At 38.1% G+C, this 20,478-nt stretch overlaps 1 protein-coding gene across 1 annotated transcript in view; it reads right to left on the bottom strand.

The window, feature by feature from the left end:
- VPS8 (VPS8 subunit of CORVET complex) overlaps positions 1-20,478 on the bottom strand; it is a 235,378-nt gene that overhangs the window by 31,536 nt on the left and 183,364 nt on the right. The window contains exon 44 of the mRNA XM_084872527.1: positions 18,713-18,878. Coding sequence (XP_084728653.1) covers positions 18,713-18,878 — 166 coding nt within the window. The remainder of the gene's footprint in view (positions 1-18,712; positions 18,879-20,478) is intronic.

Here is a 20,478-nt window from a genome sequence, read left to right as displayed (position 1 = left end):
GATAACAAAACCTTCTTTTGATGAATATCAGCTTTTGATGTTGTTTGAGTTGGTTCACCTGGCCTGCTCCACGATCTTTTCCGCTTGATATTGTTGTAAACAACCCATTTTTCATCGCCAGTTATCAGTCGTTTTAAAAATGGATCATTTTCATTACGTTTCTTTAGCAAATCGCAGCTGCTAATGCGTTGCGTTAACTGTGATTCTTTCAGTTCGTGAGGAACCCATGTATCGAGTTTTTGAACATAGCCAAGTTGTTTTAAGTGATTTTCAATGCATGTATGTGATACATGAAGCTTCTCTGCAATCTCACGTGTTGTACTGTGACAGTCCGAATTGATTATTGCTTTGATTAGGGCGTCATCAACTTCAACTGGACGACCAGAGCGTCTTTCATCTTTGAGTGAAAAATCACCAGAACGAAATTTGGCAAACCAATTTTGACACTGCCGTTCTTTTAAGGCTTCGTCACCATAAACAGCACATAACTTTTTATGAGCTTGCGATGCGTTTTCCCTTTGCGGAAATAAAAAAGCAAAATATGACGAAAATGTTCCTTTTGATTTTCCATTTTTCAACGAACGCCAAACGAAAACTACAAAACAGGTCAAAAAACTTTTTTTACTGATTAACAGCTGAATAGCCAACTATCAAATAACAAAATGTGTTTTACATTTTACTACGTCTGCAAACCTAAAAATTCAACTGAAGCCATATATGTGTGAAACCCGCAATTACTTAGCTGCCGACCCAATATATATGATATCACTTACATGTTGAATTTGGAAAAGCTGAACTCATAAAATAAGAGTAGAATGATGGTTACTAGGTAGGGGGGGGGATTGAGGAGGTACAGCTTAAGAGTACAAACCTGCAACTAGTAAATGAATGAGTTTGGGAGATCTAAGGCACAACATAGTGACTATAGTAAAAAATATTGTATTATAAACTTCAAAGTTGCTAGGAAACTAGATTTCTACTGTTCTCAACACACACAAAAAAATAATTATGTGAAATGATGGTGTTAGCTAGTGCTACTGTGGTCATATTGAACGATATAAATGTATCAAACTAACTTGTATACTTAAAACTATACAATCATATCAATTATATCTCAATTAAAAATGAAAGCCATGAAGATAAAAATAAATAGAAAAAATACCTCCATGAACATATTTTGGAAGACTTAATATTGCTAAGATGTTCATAGTATCCAAAGCAATCTATGGGTTCAATGCAATTCCTATCAAAAATGCCCATCAGCAGATGAGTGGATTAGAAAACTATGGTACATCTGCACAATGGAATACTACACTGCTATAAAAAAGGAATTCTTATCATTTGCAGCAGCATGGATGGACCTGGAAAGCATTATGTTAAATCAAATAACCCAGGCAATGAAACAAAAAACCACATGATCTCACTCATTTATGGAAAATAAAGAACATTATAACTTGATAAATAAAAAGATAGATACAGAGGCAGTAAAGTATTGAACAGACCGTCAAATTACAGCAGGAAGGCTGGGGAGTGTTGGGGAGGAGGGGGAAATAGATCAACCAAAGGACTTGTATGCATGCATATAAGCACAGCAATGGACACAAAACACTGGGGGTGGGTGGGATGAGGGCATGTGACAGGGAGAAGGGGAGGCTGGGGGAAGGTCAATAGGGGGAAAAAGGAGATATATGTACTAATAAATTTAATACTTTATTTTTTAATTTTAATTTTTAAAAATATTTTTATTGTTTAAAATGTTACATATATTAGTACATATATCTCCTTTCCCTCCCCATTGACATTCCCTCCAGCCTCCCCTACCCCCTGTCACATGCCCTCATTCCCCCATAATATATGTAATACTTTAAATAATTTAAAAAAATTAAAAAAATCTCAATAGCATTTTTTTCCCCCAGGGGAAAAAAAAAAAATCCCTCCTAAAATTTGTCATTTAACTATCTTAAAGAAGAACAAAGTTGGGGGTTTTCACACTTTCTGATTTCTATACTTACTACATAGCTATGGTAATTAAAACCATGTGCTACTGGCATAAAGACAGGCATACAGAATTAATGGAATAGAACAGAGACTAACAAACTGGATTCAACAGCACACTGAAAGGGTCATACATCATGATCAAGTAGGAATATCACATATATGGTCAAATGATTTTCAACAAGGGTACCAACACCATTTAATGGGGGAAAGGACAGTCTTTTCAGCAAAACTGAAGATCCACATGCAAAAGAATGAAGCTGACCCTTATCTAACATCACATATAAAAATTACCTCAAAATAGATCAAAGACCAAATGCAAGAGCGAAAGCTTTAAAACTATTAGATGAATACACAGGGGGGAAATTTCATGGCACTGGATTTAGCAAGGATTTCTTGGATATCACACCAAAGGCACAAGCAACAAAAGTCTTAAAAAAGACAAATGTGACTTCATCAAAATTAAAAACTTATGTGCACCACAGGACATTAGAGATAAAAAAGCAACTCCAAGAATGGAAAAAAATATTTGCAAATGACATATCTGATAAGGAATCAATATCCAAAATATATTAAGAACATCTAAAACTCAACAACAAAACAAACAACCCAATTTAAAAAATCAGCAAAGGGCCAAAACCGGTTTGGCTCAATGGATAGAGCGTCGGCTTGAGGACTGAAAGGTCCCGGGTTCGATTCCGATCAAGGGCATGTACCTTGGTTGCGGGCATATCCCCAGAAGGGGGTGTGCAAGAGACAGCTGATCAATGACTCTCTCTCTCATCGATGTTTCTAACTCTCTATCTCTCTCCTTTCCTCTCTGTACAAAATCAATAAAATATATATATTTTAAAAATCAGCAAAGGACTTCAATAGATATTTCTCTAAAGAAAATATACAGCTAGACAATAGAAATATGAAAAGATGTTTCACATTATTAGTCATTCACAAGATGCAAATTAAAAACACAATGAGATACCATTACACACCTATTAGAACAGCTGAAACAAAAAAGACTGACTAGCCTTGGCTGGGTAGCTCAGTTAGTTAGAGTGTAATCCTGATATGCCACGGTTGCGAGTTCGATTCCCAGTAAGGGCATATACAGGAGGAATGCACAAACATGGAATAGCAAATATCTCTTTCTCATCAATAAATTTAAAAGAATAATAACAACATAAAAAGATTGACTAAACTGAGGATGTGGAGGAACTAGAACCCTCAAATACTGCTGGTAGGAGGGTTAAATAGTACAACCATTTTGGATAACAGTTTGACAGTTTCTTAAAATGATAAATATAATTTTTCATATGAGTCAGCCATTCCATTTCTAGGTACTTGTCCAATAAAAATGAAAGTATACTCCATACAAAGATTTGTACATAAATCTTAAGAACAGCTTTATCTGTAATAGCCAGAAACTAGAAAAGTCCAAATGTCTATCAACAGGTGAAATAACAAATTATGGAATATCCATCAAATGAAACATTACTCAGCAGTAAGAAGAAATGGACTCTTGATAAAACAATGTTAATGAAACTTGAATAATTATGCTGAATGAAAGAAACCAGGCCAAAAAAGCATAGATACTTGTAGTTGCACTTATCTATATTGTAGAAAGTACAAATTAATCTATTGCTATAGAAAGCCATTCAGTGGTTTCTAGGGAACATAAGTGAGGAACTGAGTAAATTTGGGTTGTTGCCTGGCTGGTGAGCTCAGTGGTTGAGTGTCAACCTATGAACCAGGAGGCCACGGTTTGATTCCCAGTCAGAGACATGCTGGGGTTGCAGGCTTGATCCCCAGTAGGGGGCATGCAGGAGTCAGCCAATCAGTGAGATCAATAATTCCCTCTCATAATTGATATTTCTCTCTCTCTTTCTCTCCCTCCCTCCCTGAAATCAATAAAAACATATTTAAAAAGTAACTTGGGCCGAAACCGGTTTGGCTCAGTGGTAGAGCGTTGGTCTGTGGACTGAAAGGTCCCAGGTTCCATTCTGGTCAAGGGTATGTACATTGGTTGCGGGCACATCCCTGGTAGGGGTGTGCAAGAGGCAGCTGATTGATGTTTCTCTCTCATCGACGTTTCTAGCTCTCTATCTCTTTCCCTTCCTCTCTGTAAAAAAATCAATAAAATATTTTTTTTAAAAAAAGTAACTTGGGTTGTTGATGCATGAGATCAAGCACCTTGATTGTGGTGACAGATTCATGGATATGTACATAAGTCAAATTTGTATATATTTATTTTATATCAATTTTATATCAATTAAAGCACCTTGATTGTGGTGACAGATTCATAGATATGTACATAAGTCAAATTTATATATATTTATTTTAAAATAAATACCAATAAAATAAAGCTGGTAAACTGTTATTTAGGTTGATTAAAAAAAAAGAGGATATAAGTTACCAATACCAGCAATAAGTTACCAATTACTACATGGAGCATTACTTATAGACATTTAAAAGATAATAAGACCCTATTATAACAATTTTATGCCAATAAATTTGGCAAATTAAATGAAACACATCTTTCAAAAAACAGCTTATAAAAGTGGATCTAAGATGTAACAGAAAATATAAATAGCTCTAAACTTATTAAAGAAATTAAATCTGTTATCAAATCTATCCACAAAGTAAACTCCAAATCTACATTGTTTCAGCAATGAATTCTTGCAAATATTAAATACACAGAGACTAATATATTGTATAAAATCATAATATCAACTTATTAATTTCAAGGAGAATGAAATTATTATTAGAAGTAATTTCAAGGAGAATGGAATTATTATTAGATACCATCTGTCTAGAATGATGAAGAAGAGGTATATGTGCTGGATAAACAACCGGACTCAACTTCTTAAGCCTCTTCCAATTTTAACAGTCAAATTCTAAGGACCTGCAGCAGAGATGATGAAGACATTTCCTTTCACTGTGGCATCAAGCTATTCAAATCGGACCATGTTGCAGGTTCTTTTGCCTTTCCCCTCTGACTTTCAGAATAACTTTAGAAAACATCCCTCAGCTCAGGGATCGAAGCTGCTGGCTGTCCAGATTGTCCTTTCAGATTTAACAGATCTGCAAAAATTAGACTTGACAGTCTTTGCTCTAATATACCATGACATTGGCACTCTGGAATTTTCTCCAGATGTGTGATGTAGCTTGCTTAAACGTGATCCAATTTTAACTCCTGGTATGCTCTTTTTTAAAAGGGAGAAAATAGATTTTCAAAGCAAAGTAGATATTTAAGCTTAAAAAAATGACCTCATGAAAGAATCTGCAGACTTTTTAAAAACAAGCCAAGAACTAGATGTGGTGCTGGAAAGTTTATCTGAGAAAGCTGTTCTCTGTAGATTAAGCCAGAGTGTTTGAAGTGGCAACAAAAATGGTTCAATATCAACTCATGCTCATGAAAGGTCTTATTTATTTATTTTTCATTTAACAGGATTCCTTCTGGAAATGCCACAGGCAATGCAGCTTAAAGAGACACTTTAAATCCAGGTGTGCAGACCCTAGATCTGGGGATATGGTTGATATTTCCAGCTATGGCCTTAATAATGATGCTGAACTTTGGTGATCTTTGATAATAAGATAATTCCTATGAGAAACAATCTGATGTGAAGTTTAATAGCAACAGGAAAACCTTATAACTTTGCTTTAGAAAAATAACACATTTTTTTTGTGTGTGTTATGATTTTTCTGATTACAAACGGAATACATACTCACTAATGGAAATTTTAAAAATACAATAGAGCAAAAACAAAGCAAATAAAAATCATAATCCAATTACATTAGCAATAACTACTATGAACATTTGGAATCACACTGTTTTGCTATATTTTCATGTTACATGTGATAATGTTTATTTCACCATATTCTTCAATATGATTTTTCATGGATATTTTGGAGTCCCATTCATTGTATAGAAATACTATAACTAATTTAACCAACTATTGGGAAACTACTGAAACATTTAGGTTGTTTTCAATTTATTTTGTTATTAAAAATGCTGTCATAAACATCCTTGTATATAACATTTGGTACACATTCTTCATGTATTATTTCCATTGCACAGATTCTTATAAGTAAATTTCTGCTTCTAAGGGTGTAGGCATTTAAAGTTACATATTGCCAATTTTTCTCCTGGTGAGATGAATCCATAAACCCTTTTTCTATAATTCTAAAATCCCAAAAACTCTGAAACCAAAATAATTTCTTTAAACTTTTTTTGGCTCCAAAAATCTACCTGATAGTAAAACCTGTCCTGAACTGAAGTGAGGCTGTTTGTAATCTTTATTTATCTCACATGAGAATCTGATTATGGGATGCTACCTAGACCTGTATAACTAGGAATCTATTGTATAATAATAAAAGGGTAATATGCTAATTAGACCGGATGTCTTCTGGACGGCATTCCGGACGTCCTTCCTGACAAAGCCAGGGTCAGAGGGAAGCCAGCTGGGGTCCCAGGTGCTTGCAGGCGGCCAGAGGAGGGAAGCAGCCTGTGAAGTGGGTGATAGAGGAAAGCTGGTGCCAAAGGGAAGCTGGTGCCGGGAGCCAGGGGAAAGCCTACTCTTGCATGAATTTCCATGCATTGGGCCTTTAGTCCTATATAATAAAAGGCTAACATGCAAATCAACCAAATGGTGGAACGACCGGTCACTATGATGTGCGCTGACCACCAGGGAGCAGATGCTCTACGCAGGAGCTTCCCCCTGGTGGTCAGTGTGCTCCCACACGGGGAACACTGCTCAGCCAGAAGCCAGGCTCATAGCTGGCAAGCACAGTGGTGGTGGCAGAAGCCTCTTCTGCCTTAATGGCAGTTGGACAACCTCCAAGGGCTCCCAGAATGTGACAGGGCACAGGCTGGGCTGAGGAACCCCCCCTCGGTGCATGAATTTCATGCACTGGACCTCTAGTGTTATGTAACATACAAAAATGCCTTATATTATTTTTCTTTTAACAGTTCAAAGATGCCATTTTATTATCCTCTTGCTTCCCTCCATATTATCAAAATGAGAAGGCATCCACCATTCTTATTATTGTTTACCTTTGGTGGTTTTAAAATTTTCTTCTTTATCATTAGTTTTAGTAGTTAGATTGACAATGATGTGGTTTTCCTTTGTATTTATTCTGTTAGTGATTTGCTGAGGTTTTTAGATATGCAAGTTGATTTTTCCCCCCACCAAATGTGGAAAAATTCCAGACAGTATTAGGTTATCCCATTGCCACTTCTCTCTCTCCTTGCTTTCTGGAACTACAGTAATATATATGCTAGACTTCTTGATATTGTTTCACAGGTTACTGAGAGCTCTTTTCAGTTATTTTCAAACCTTTTAGTCTCTGTGCTTCAGTTAGGATTATTACTACTAAATTTTCTTCAAATTTACTGATAACATTTGTCTCAATGTTAAAAATGCTATTGACAAAGGTATGTACACATATAATACCTTAATAAAAAAAAAAATGCTGTTGACAGCCCTGACCAGTTTGGCTCAGTGGATAGAGTGTCAGCCTGTGGACTGAAAGGTCCCAGGTTCAATTCCGGTCAAGGGCATGTACCTTGGTTGCGGGCACATCCCCAGTAAGGGGTGTGCAGGAGGCAGCTGACTGATGTTTTTCTCTCATCGATGTTTTTAACTCCTTCTCCCTCTCTTTCCTCTCTGTAAAAAAATCAATAAAATATATATTTTAAAAAATGCTGTTGATATCTAATGAACTTTTCTTCTTAGATATGTTTTTTAGCTCTATAATTAACAATTTGTTTTATTTTATAGCTTTTGTTTATCTGCTTATATTTCCTCAAATGTTCAATTATTCTGCTGATATTTTTCTCTAAATCCATTGACATGTTTCTAACTTCTATTTTGAAGTCCCTGACTGCCAATTTCAACATGTGGCCCATCCATAGGTCTGCTTCTATTGATACTTTTCCTCTTGATTTGAAGTTATAAAATCCTTCTTCTCATTGGCCCTATGATAGTTTGAACTTTGGCTTTGTTGGACAGGTTTTATTTTTCTTTAGCCTATAGTCTCGGGGCAGCTGTTAGTTCTAAAGCATAGTCCTTCTGCAGTTCCAGTGCAAAATATGAGGTGTTTTACCAGTCCCCCTATTTGGCAAGACTTGCACTCAAAATAACACTATGTAGCTGCTGAAATGTAGATTCTGCTCGGTTCCTTAGTCCTTCTGATGTTACTTTCTGCCTGCTTTTTGTGTTTGATTTTGAATAGTTCCTGTTTTAATACAATTGAGTTCACTAATCATTTCTGTTGCAATGTGCACCATGCTGTTCTTCATCTCAGACATTGTAGTTTTAATTTCTAGATGTTCTACTGGGTCTTTATAACTTCCGTATCTCTACTTGGCATGTTCAAGCTTTCCTCTAGCTTCTAGAACATATGGAATACAATTATAATAATTGTCTTAATGTTCTTCTCTACTAATTCTATAATCTATGCTATTTCTGGGTCTGTTTCAATTACCCACTTTAAAAAAAAAGACTAGCTTTCAGAGCAGTTTTAGGTTCACAGCAAAATTGAGAGGAAGGTACAGAGATATTGAATATATCCCATGTTTCTCAGATTCACAGCTTTCCCTATTATCAACGTCTCCTTCCAGATGGTACATTTGTTGCAATTGATGACACATTACATTGACACATCATTAACACCCAAAGTCTACAGTTTACATGAGGGTTCACTCTTGGCATTGTATATTCTATGGGTTTAGACAAATGTGTAATGACATATACCTACCATTACAGTATCATACAGAGTATTTTCACTGCCTAAAAGTCCTCTGTGTTTCATTTATTCATCTTTCTCTTCCCCAATCCCAGGCAACCACTGATCTTTTTAAAGTAGGTAACCACTGATCTTTTTTTTTTTCTTCAGAGAAAGAGAGAGGGAGAGAAAGAGAGAGGGGAGAGGGGGAGGAGGAGGGAGAGGGAGGGAAGAAGAGGGAGAGGGAGAGGCACAGGGACAGGGAGAGATAGAAACATCAATGATGAGTGAGAATCATCTGTTGACTGCCCTCTGTAGATCCCCTATTAGGGATCAAGCCCACAACCCAGACATGTGCCCTGACCAGGAATCAAACCATGAATTCCTGGTTCATAGGTTGACACTCAACCACTGAGCCACACCAATGAGGCAACCACTGATCTTTTTACTGTCTCCACAGTATTGCCTTTTCCAGAGTGTCATATACTTGATTTTTTCCTCCAATTTATGTCTCGTCTTTTCCTGCTTTCTTTCATGCCTTGTAGTTTTTTTTTTTTTTATCAAATGCCATACATAGTGCATTTTACCTTGCTGGGTTAGATCTTTTTCTAATCCTTAACATATTCTTTAACTTTGTTCTGAGATGTGGTTAAAGTACTTAGAAATGTGATCTTTTTTAAGTTTTGCTTTTAAGCTTTGTCAGGTGGGATAAGAACAGTAGTTAATCTAGGGTTAAGTTTTCCTCTAATACTGAGGTTAAGACCTTTCTTAGTACTTTCAATGCTGCCCTGTAAATTATGAAGCTTTTTAGGCTGGCATTATTTCTCACTCTATGTGAATGTGGGGCATTGCTACCTTTAATTCTTTTGGGTGATTCTTTTTCTGGTCTTCCTCACACACAAGTGGGTTAGTATTCAATTTTATATTCAAAGTTGCCTTCAGCACATCTCTGGCGCTCTCTGTGGGTGGCTCTCTCCTGTCCAACCCTCTGTCTGGTGAACTCTAGCCACCTTGCCTTCCCAGAGTTCTCAGCTCTGTCTCCTCAACTCATAGGACTGATTAAGTTCTGCCTCAGTTACCCCTCCTTACACCACGGCATGGACACTTTCTCCCAGCAATAATTTGGGATTAGTCCTCGGGGTTACATAATTTGTTTCTTGTCTCCCAAGAATCACTCTCCTTCACTTCTTGAAGTCCAATGTCTTGAGAATCATTGTTTTATATGCTTTGTCTGCTCCCATCCCACCAAGAAACTTCAACTGCATCCTCTTAGAAATGGAAGCCCCTGCATTATCTTTATAAAATAAAAAATCTGAATTACATCTCTGGCCAAAGGGATTTGAATAAGGTAATGTAAACTTGTACAAATAAGCATTCCCACTGGTAATGCACAAACATGTTTGTCTCCTCACATCCTTTCAATATAAATGTATATGTATTTTTTAATATATGACAGCTAATATGTATTTTTTTAAATTTGCCAATTATTTAATATGTAAAAAATGGCATCATATTGCTGTTTAAACCAGTATATCTTTGATTACAGGTAAAGTTAAACATTTTAAAAGAGATTTTTAAATTGATTTTTAGAGAAAGAGGAAGGGAGAGTGACACAGAGAGAGAAACATTGATGTGAGTGAAATACTGATTGGCCACTACCGGGGATCGAACCTGCAACCATGTGCCCTGACTGGGAATCGAACTGGCAACCTTTTGGTGGCCAGGACAATGCCCAACCATCTGAGACACACTGGCCAGGGCATAAAATTAAACATTTTAAAAATTTAATTGGACAGTAACATTTTTTTAATGCCCATTGCCCATATTTCCAACAAAGTTTTTGTTCTCCATAAAGATTGGAAATACTTTGATGGTACTATTGTTATCTTTCAGACTCTTGGACTTCAGCCTTTTCTGTATCAAAGGGAACCTCACAAATTTATAAAACATATGAATCTGATTGTTACATTGCTCTGGCAAAGAGGTGAAGACCTGGCTACCAGTAAGATATTGCTGCCTATCCATTTTCCACAATCACAATCAATGTATCATATCAACCCTTGTTTTAAATCCTTCCGACTTTGATTTCGAGAATACAAACTAAATTTCTCCCAGTGTGACAGGCTACGTATTTGGGATCTGACCCTGCCTACATCTTCAACTCCATTCCTTGCCATGTTCCCTTTCAGTCACTGGGTTCCAGCTACTGATCTTTTTTCAGTTCCTGAACAAGTCACTTCCCCCCTCAGTTCTCTCTTGCTTGTAATCTTCTTCCCAGGGCTGTTACCTTCTTATCTCTCAGATGACACCTTAAACTTCAATCTGCACATAGATATTCCCTACTACTCAATCCAAAGTAGGTTTCCACTAATGCAATTCTCCCCATAATAATCTTGTCTTTCCCTTCACAGCACTTATATACCTGTCACAATTTCAAATTATATATTTGATATACTATTTGTTTAATTATTATCTAGCTCTCTAACTAGAAGGTAAGCTACATGACGGTGGCAACTATGTTTTTTTGTTCATCAATGTTCACTTAGTAACAAGAATAGTGTTTAGTCCAAAGTAGGTATACATAAAATATTGGCTGAAGTAATGACTCACTCGATACTAAAGTACAGTGGGGTTGGGAGAATGAGAAGAGATAAACCCAAGATCTTATTTACTTATATGCATAGCCCATGGACCAGGATAATAGGGTAGTAAAAACCTGAGGTGAGGTGGGTAAGGCTGAGGGGAGGGAGGGAAAGGAGGAGGGGATTGGGAGATATCTCTAATACTATCAACAATAAAAAATAGATTTAAAAAATACTAAAGTATAATAAGATTATTGGAAAATGGGCAAGTCTCAAAAACATTCACTTATGTTAAGATCATTCATCATTCTATACTTCTGAGATATATTAATCTTCACTTAATCTGTAAGCTTATATAAAAATATTCTTTGGAGAAATGTTATCACCAAAAATTAAAATTTCATTTTTTAGTATTAATTTTAATCTAACATATTTATAATGGGGAGCTAATAGTCTTTGAAAATGGACATATGAAACCAAGGTAATATTAGTGTCCTATTTCATTAACTAACATGTAAACCAAATCTCTAATTTATAGTGAAAATCAAAAATAAATAAAGCAATGTAAAATGGTTAATAGAAAATTATCATTGAGCATAAATAAATGTCATTTACTGAATAATTTCTTGGAAGTTATAAATACTTCCTTCTACATTATTTATAAATTTACCCTGAAAGATAAAACATTTTCTTAGACAACTCTAAAAACAACAAAATAAAAAATCACTCCAACCATCAGAGAAAAATATCAGCTTATTTAATTTAATTATCTCCTTCGTGATTATTAAATGACTAGAGGCATGAGATTGGGGGGAAAAAAGTCATTATTTGCAATTGTGGAATCTACAAGAAGTACTAGCACTAATAAGTAAGCTTAGTAAGGCACTGGTTACTGGATTCAAGGCCAATATACAAAAATATATTATATTTCTATATTCTGGCAATGAACAATTAAAAATTGAAATACAATAACACCAAAATCATTAATCACTTAGAAACAAATCTTGTAAGACATACATAAATTTATATGACAAAACTACAAAACACTGATGAAATAAATAAGAGAGTTAAATAAACTGGGAGATATATTAATAAATCAGAAGACTCGATATTATTAAAATGTCAACCCTCCAAAATTGATCTATATATTCAACACAATCTTAATAAAATCCCAGCTTGAATTTTTATAAAAATTGATAAGCTGATTTTAAAATTTATATGGAAAAGCAAAGGAAGTAGAATAGTCAAATGTGAGAAAGGAGAAAAAGTTGGAGGATTGATATTACCTGATATCCAGGTTAACTATAAAGCTATAGTATTGGAGAGAGGATAGCAACATAAAGCAAAGAAATAGAAGAGAAAGTCCAGAAACAGACCCACACATCCAAAGTCAGTTGGTTTTTTTGACTAGGGTATAAGGGCAATTAATGTATATCCACATGCAAAAGAGTGAACCTCAATCCTTATCAAATGCCCTATTAAAATTAAACCCGAATGACCAGTGATTACGAAGGTTGAGGGTGTGGGGAGATGTTGACTACAGAGAAATAGTATAGGGAACTTTTGAGGGAAATAATCATACTGCTCTTTATTTTGATTGTAAAGATGGTTGTCAAAACTAACAGAAGATGAATTTTATTCTTTGTAAATTATGTATTAAAATATATAATATGTAATTTATTTCTTTTTAAAGAGAAAAAAAGTCTTTTAGCCTCTCAGGACTATCTCGGGGAAAAAAATCTAAATGGTAATATCCAGGCCACGATATGCATGTAATCACAAGTTGTTTATGCATAGGATATAAATGAAAAGAAAAAACCAAAAAACTGAAGTGTCCCAAGATGTAAAGCCTTAAGTATCTACATAAATAAAAGTTTCCCATCTGCATTTGGTTTTGGCTTGGAAAGATGTTGGAAATCACAGGGCCTTTTCTTCCCTAAATGCAAAAAAGGAAGTGTTTTGAATTTATAGCTAACAAAAATTTCAATCTGGGAACCATATTTAAACATCTTTTACTTTTATGTCCTGCAGACATTTCTAACTCCAACAATGAACTCTATTTTTTGATGTTTGTGTTCATCTCAAACACATCTCAAATATGTACTCTTTTCTCCATCCCAATTTCTACCATTCTAGAACAAGTTACAGTTGTTCTCTCCTCTAAATTACTTCAATATTCTTGGTCTCACTATATCTATTCTTGCTTCCCTTTCAATTCTGCAGTGTTTTTTAAAAATACTATTTTAAAAAACAACAAACTCTGTTCTGATCATATCATATCATATCATATCATATCATATATCATATCATCTCTTCCTCAAAACTCTTCAATACCTTCTCTATTTATTTAGCACAGACATAAAAATAATTAATGTAGTCCCTCTTTATCTCACTAGTCGTATCTTATACCACTCTTTCCCCCTCTAGACCCAATTACACTCAATGTCTAGTTCCATGATCTTCTCTGCTTTATAGTAGATATGTTACATGTCTGTTTCATATATTGGTTCCCTCTGCTTATACTCCTCCTCCTCCTGTCTATATTTGCATTTAAACTTGTCTAACTTGCTTCCTTTTTTCCTCAGGGGCAGCTAACATGGCATTTCGAGAAAGCCTTCCATGATCCACCATGTCTACATTGATCTACTGGCTATCAGCTCTTACAACACATTCACCGGTAAGTACTATGACATAATAAAAAAAAATGATTTTTTGTCCCTGGCTCCTGTCACATAGTGCCTAAAACTCTTGGAATCTCCTGAGTAATAGGAGTACCTTTTGCATGCTAATGAAATTATGGGTGTCTGGTCTGGAGATGCTACATAGATTCAGAATGGCAGCTTGTCACCAGAAAGATAAGCCATGAAAGGTCTCCCCTGCCCTTCACCCCCCGCCCCCACCTCTGGGGAGGAGAGAGGGCTAGAGACTCAGTTAATCACCAATGGCCAATGATTTACTCAATTATGACTTCATAATGAAAACTCCATAAAAATCCCTAAATGAGGTTCAAAGTGCTTCTGGACTGGAGAGCAAGCACACTGATGTGCAAAGAAGGTGTTATGTGGGAGAGGATACAGAAGCACCCCTCCCCCATCCTGTTCATTTCTTCCCTTTGGCCATTTCTCAGTTGTATCCTTTATAATAAACAGGTAAATGGAAGATATTTTCCAAAGTTCTATGAGTGATTCTAGTGAATTATTGAACCTGGGCAGGGGTGGGATGTCACAGGGATCCCTGATTTTACAAAGTCAGACCAGAGTGTGGGTAACCTGGACACCTCTTTTGCAGCTGTGTCCGTAGTGAGGGCAGTTTAATGACAATGAATTCTTTTTAAACTTGGGGAGTCTGACGCTAATGTCTGGAAGTTAGTGTTAGAATTGAATTCGATTGTTGGACGTTCAGTCCAGAAAATTGACAGAATTGATGTTAGAAATCAGAACACTTATTCAAAGCCTGTTTATAATTTCATTAGTTATAAACTCCATAATGTCTACTATTGTATTCCCAGCACTTGTGCCTGGAACACTGTTCCAAATATAATGGCTGAATATAAAAATGAATGCCTACCACTGGAGTATAGAAATTCCGAACTGTTATCTGGGAGAAACTAGGTCAGGGGGTTTTACTTGGTCTGCCTCTGATCCAACACTAAAAGCTGATGAAACAAAGCTAAGAGACAACAGGGCCAACTTTTCATGTAATGCTAAGGCTGACTACAGGATAGGGTGGTACACCGGAAAGAGCAGGAAACAGCAAATATAACCCCACTTCTCACTTTGAAAAGGAAGCAAACTGAGAACTGCACAGTGATCAAGTCACAGCCCTAGCAACCACTCCTCCTCCACACTGAGCCCCTCATGGTGGCAAGTCCTGTTCTCCCAAAAGCCACTAAGAGTAGAGTTCAAACTCGCTCCTAGACTTCAAACTGCCTGCCCATGAAGAAAAAATAATTTGATGTAAAATGAATATAATTGTATCTAGTCCATTAGTCAGTTCCCAGATGCAATGAAAATTCCTCACATGAACACCACTTGGAAGAAAGTTACCCAGCTGAGAAAACCAGGCACAGAGCACCTTTGTATGTGCCTTGTCCATAAGCCCTACTTAAAAGTGAAGAGAAGCAAGGACCGATAACCAAGACCACTCTAACCTGCAAAGCTGTCATTTAGAATTGAAGTTACAGATAAAGAGCTTCCCAAACAAGAAAAAGCTAAAGGAGTTCACCATCACCAAACAAGTATTACATGAAATGTTCAAGATTCTTATTAAAGAAGAAGGAAAAAAGATCAAAAGAATGAATAAAAATGGCAATAAATACATATCTATCAACAATGGAATCTACAAATAAAATGAACAAGTAGAACAGAACAGACTGTTAGTGTTAGATACAGATAACTTTCTGTTAGTTGCTAGATGGGAGGGGAGCTGGGGGATGGATGAAAAAGGTGAAGGGATTAAGAAGTACAAATTGGTTGTTACAGAATAGTCATGGGGATGTAAAGTAACAACATAGGAAATATCGGGTCTAGTAATAATTAATGTCGTTTTAAAACATTCGTTTAAAATCTTGCTTGGCGTTGACTTGTACTGACATAACCTTCAAACACGTGGTATCTACAGAACGTGTGAAGTGCAATTAACAAGTTTTGCTTGAAAAAGTTTGTGTTTGGTTTGGTTTTTGTTGCAGAACTAGGGCTAAGAAGATGGCGGATGAAGAGCATATTCGGCACTGCATGCTTTACGAGTTCCAATTAGGAAGAAAAGCAAGTGAGGCTGCAAAAAACATCTGTAGTGCTCTTGGTCAAGATGCAGTTAGCGCCAGAAAATGCCAGCGTTGGTTTGAGAAATTTCGCGAGGGAAATTTTTCGTGAGATGACAAGAGTGGTCGAGGCCATGTGTCCAATTTTGATCAAGAAGCTCTTCAAGCTCTTTTGGTGCAAAATCCTCAAATTACCCAACAAGAGCTTGCGACAATTATTTTAAATTGTTCACAAAAAACAATTTCCAATCAATTGCGTGCACTTGGCAAAGTCCAAAAGTTTGGAAAATGGGTTCCTCATGAGTTGACCGACAACAACCGTAATCAAAGAGTCACAATTTGCAGTTCGCTCCTCTCTCGTCAAAACCGTTTGCCGTTTTTAGAGCAAATTGTTACCGGAGATGAAAAATGGGTGCTGTATGTTAATTTGAAAAGGCGGCCTCAATGGTTGGACAAAAATGAGGCTCCGCAGCCCACGCCAAAACCTGACTTGCATGAGAAAAAAGTGATGTTGTGTGTTTGGTGGAATTTTAAAGGAATTCTTCATTATGAACTTTTACCATCTAACCAAACCATTACAAGTGCAGTGTATAGTGCCCAATTGGAAAGGTTAGCCCAAGCTTTAAGAGAAAAAGAACCCGCGCTGATTAATCGGAAGGGCGTAATTCTTCACCACGATAACGCACGACCGCATACTGCAAGAATCACTGCTGAAAAACTGCGCCAGTTGGAATGGGAAGTTCTCCCTCAACCTGCATATTCTCCTGATATTGCCCCTTCCGATTACCATTTGTTTCATTCTTTGCAAAACTTCCTTCTTGGAAAAAAATTTAATAATGAAGAATGCCTCAAAAATGCATTGACCGAATTTTTTGCATCAAAATCACAAGAATTTTACAACAGAGGGATTAAAATGCTTCCTGAGCGTTGGGCACAAGTAGTAGAAAACAACGGCAACTATATTGTTGTTTAAATTTTGTTGTATTGTTTAAATAAATTCGATTTAAAAAAGTATTAGAAAACGACATTAATTATTACTAGACCTAATATAGTCAACTAGAGGCCCCGTGCACGAAATTCATGCACGGGGGGTAAAGGGGGGGGCGGGTATTGTCCCTCAGCCCAGCCTGCACCATCTCCAATCTGGGACATCCCTCTCACAATCCAGGACTGCTGACTCCCAACTACTCACCTGCCTGACTTCCTGATTGCCCCTAACTGCTTCTGCCTGCCAGCCTGATTACCCCCTAACCACTCCCATGCCAGCCTGATTGATGTCTAACTGCTCCCCTGCCAGCCCGTTTGCCCCCAACCTCTTTCCTCTGCCGGCCTGGTCACCCTTAACTGCCCTCCCCTGCAGGCTTGATCACCTTCAACTGCCCTCCCTTACAGGCCTGATCTCTCTCAACTGCCCTCCCTTGCAAGCCTGGTGTCTCTCAACTGCCCTCCCCTACTTGCCTGATCACCCACAACTGCCCTCCCTTGCAGGCCAGGTCCTTCCCAACTGCTCTCCCCTGCTGGCCATCTTGTGTCCACATAGGGGCAGGATCTTTGACCACATAGGGGCAGCCATATTGTGTGTTGGAGTGATGGTCAATCTGCATATTACTCTTTTGTCAGATAGGATAGAGGCCTGGTGCACGGATGGGAGCCAGCTGGTTTGCCCTGAAGGGTGTCCCAGATGAGGGTGGGGGTTCCCTTGGGTCATGGGGCAGCCTGAACGAGAGGTCTGTGGTGGTTTGCAGGCAGGCCATGCCCCCCAGCTAACCAAGCCGAGGCCTTGGTATCTGGGATATATTTACCTTCTACAATTGAAACTTTGTAGCCTGGAGTGGACCCAAGCCTCCTGCTTGCCACTTGGTGGCAGCTGTTTCTATTTGGATTTGTTTACCTTCTATAATTGAAACTTTGTAGTCTTGAGTGGAGACTTAAGCCAGCAAGGGCAGGCAGAAAGCTTGGCTTCCTCTGTTGCTGGGGAAACACCTCCCTCCTGTTCTCTGTGGCTTTAGCCATCTTGGTTGGGTTTATTTGCATATTCGCTCTGATTGGCTGGTAGGCGTGACACCCACCAGCCAATCAGGACTGAGTATGCAAATTAATACAACAAAGATGGTGGATTAGTTTGCATACAGAGGCATCGCCCCAGCCACACTGGGCCTCTGGGCAGTGTGGAAAGGAGGAAAGCCGGCTCTGGCCAGAGCAAAGGTGCTGCTGGAAGCCAGGGAAGGAAGGCCCATTCTTGCACGAATCTTCGTGCATCGGGCCTTTAGTGAATAAATAAATAATAAAATAAATAAAAGTAACAACTGCATGTCTCAGCATATAGGTAGGTCCCTCATTAACACTGAAACTTTTATACTTGTTGACTTCTTACTTTGTCAAAAGATCTTAAGAAAGCAGATGTATATAATCACTCTTTTCAACTAGAAATTAGTAATTTTAAGGGCAGAAAATTGCTCTCAAATCTCCACTTTTCAGTGCTGGACAGAGAAAAGAAGCTCTTCTTCTCTATGTAGAACGGAACAGATGTCATGCACTAGATTCTCATAGGTAAATTTGTTGAAGCCTAGGAGACCTGCAAAAAATGAGGCCAGGCCTACAAGATATTTATAAGAAAAGACCATTCCCATTTTGCCATGAAAGCAAGTCTTACCTGTGATGGAGTTATCCTTCCTTTTTTTACTTCAGATGAATTTTCACTTAATTTTCCTGCTTTGTAACTTGAGCTGCATTTGTAGCATGTCCATCTTGCTTGCCCTTCAATTTCTATGGTGCACTCTTTGTTTTGCAGACAAAATGAGTGATACAAATGGCCACAGCTGCAAAACAAAGGCAACCAATTGTACTTTTCATTGTTACAAAACCCATAAACATAAGCCGTGTTGGAGTGTTCATAAGTGATAAAGATTTCTTTTTTTTTTCTTATAACAAAGTTTTTACCTTTTTTAAATATATATATATATTTTTTTTATTAAGTTATTATTTTTGTACATATACCAATGCCCCCCCCTCCCGTACATACCCTCCCTCCTCAGAGTTTTGTGTCCATTGGTTGTAATTATATGTATGTATACAAGTCCTTCAGTTGATCTCTTATCTCCCCCAGATCTCCTCAGCCTCCCCACTGTAATTTGACAGTCTGCTTGTTGCTTTACTGTCTCTATAAGTGATAAAGATTTCTGATATGCTGAAATGCACTGGTGGTTGTATTGGTTAAGAAACAAGAAAGGGAATAAACTTATTGTTGTCTTCTCTTTTTGAAATCCAGACTCACATATTTGTATACTTAAGCTGTTAGTAAGAACAAAATCAGTTATCTGACTATAAACCACCTGAAGGATAAGCTAAACTTCTGTTCATTTCTCAAACTATGAAATATTTTTAGATAGTTTGAAAAAACATAAATTGGGGGAAATCATCCTATCTAATAGAAGAGTAATATGCAAATTGACCATCACTCCAACACACAAGATGACTGCCCCCATGTGGTCAAAGATGGCTGCCCCAATGTGGACAAAGATGGCTGCCACAAGATGGCCAGCAGGGAAGGGCATTGGGGGTGATCAAGCCTGCAGAGGAGAGCAGTTAGGAGGGCAGTTGGGGGCAACCAGGCCTGCAGGGAAAGGCAGTTGGGGGGGACCAGGCCTGCAGGGGAGGGCAGTTAGGAGCAATCAGGCTGGCAGCGGAGCAGTGGCATCAATCAGGCTGGCAGGGAAGTGGTTAGGTGGTGATCAGGCTGGCAGGCAGAAGCAGTTAGGGGCAATCAGGAAGTCAGGCAGGTGAGTAGTTGGGAGCCAGCAGTCCTAGATTGTGAGAGAAAGGTTTTTGCCCGTTTAGGCCTGATCCTAGTAGGACATCCCTCGAGGGGTCCCAGATTGGAGATGGTGCAGGCTGGGCTGAGGGACACACCTGCCATGCACGAATTTCGTGCACCGGGCCTCTAGTCCTATATAATAAAATCCTAATATGCAAATCAACGAAATGGTGGAACAGTTGGTCTCTATGCCACGCACTGACCACCAGAGGTCAGATGCTCAATGCAGGAGCTGCCCCTGGTGATCAGTGCACTTCCACAGAGGGAGTGCTGCTCAGCCAGAAGCTGGGTTCACCACTGGTGAGTGCAGTGGCAGTGGCAATGGCCAAAACCTTTCCTGCCTCTGAGACAGCACTAAGAAGCAGCAAGCTGGGCTCATGGCTGGCAAGCACAGAGGTGGTGGCAGGAGCCTCTCCCACCTCTACTGCAGACAGGCAGTAGGAACGAGGGGTCCTATGAGAGCCCTGGATTGTGAGAGGGATGTCTGACTGCCTAAGCCAGCAGGTGGACATCCCCTGAGGGGTTCTGGACTGCAAGAGAGTGTAGGCCAGGCTGAGGGACTTCCCCCCCCACTACCCCATCCCCCAAGTGAACGAATTTCGTGC

The sequence above is a fragment of the Pipistrellus hanaki genome (genome assembly GCF_964339955.1).
Source record: "Pipistrellus hanaki genome assembly, chromosome: 2".
In the NCBI taxonomy this organism is placed as follows: Eukaryota; Metazoa; Chordata; class Mammalia; order Chiroptera; family Vespertilionidae; genus Pipistrellus; species Pipistrellus hanaki.
This window is presented reverse-complemented; position numbering and strand designations above follow the sequence as displayed.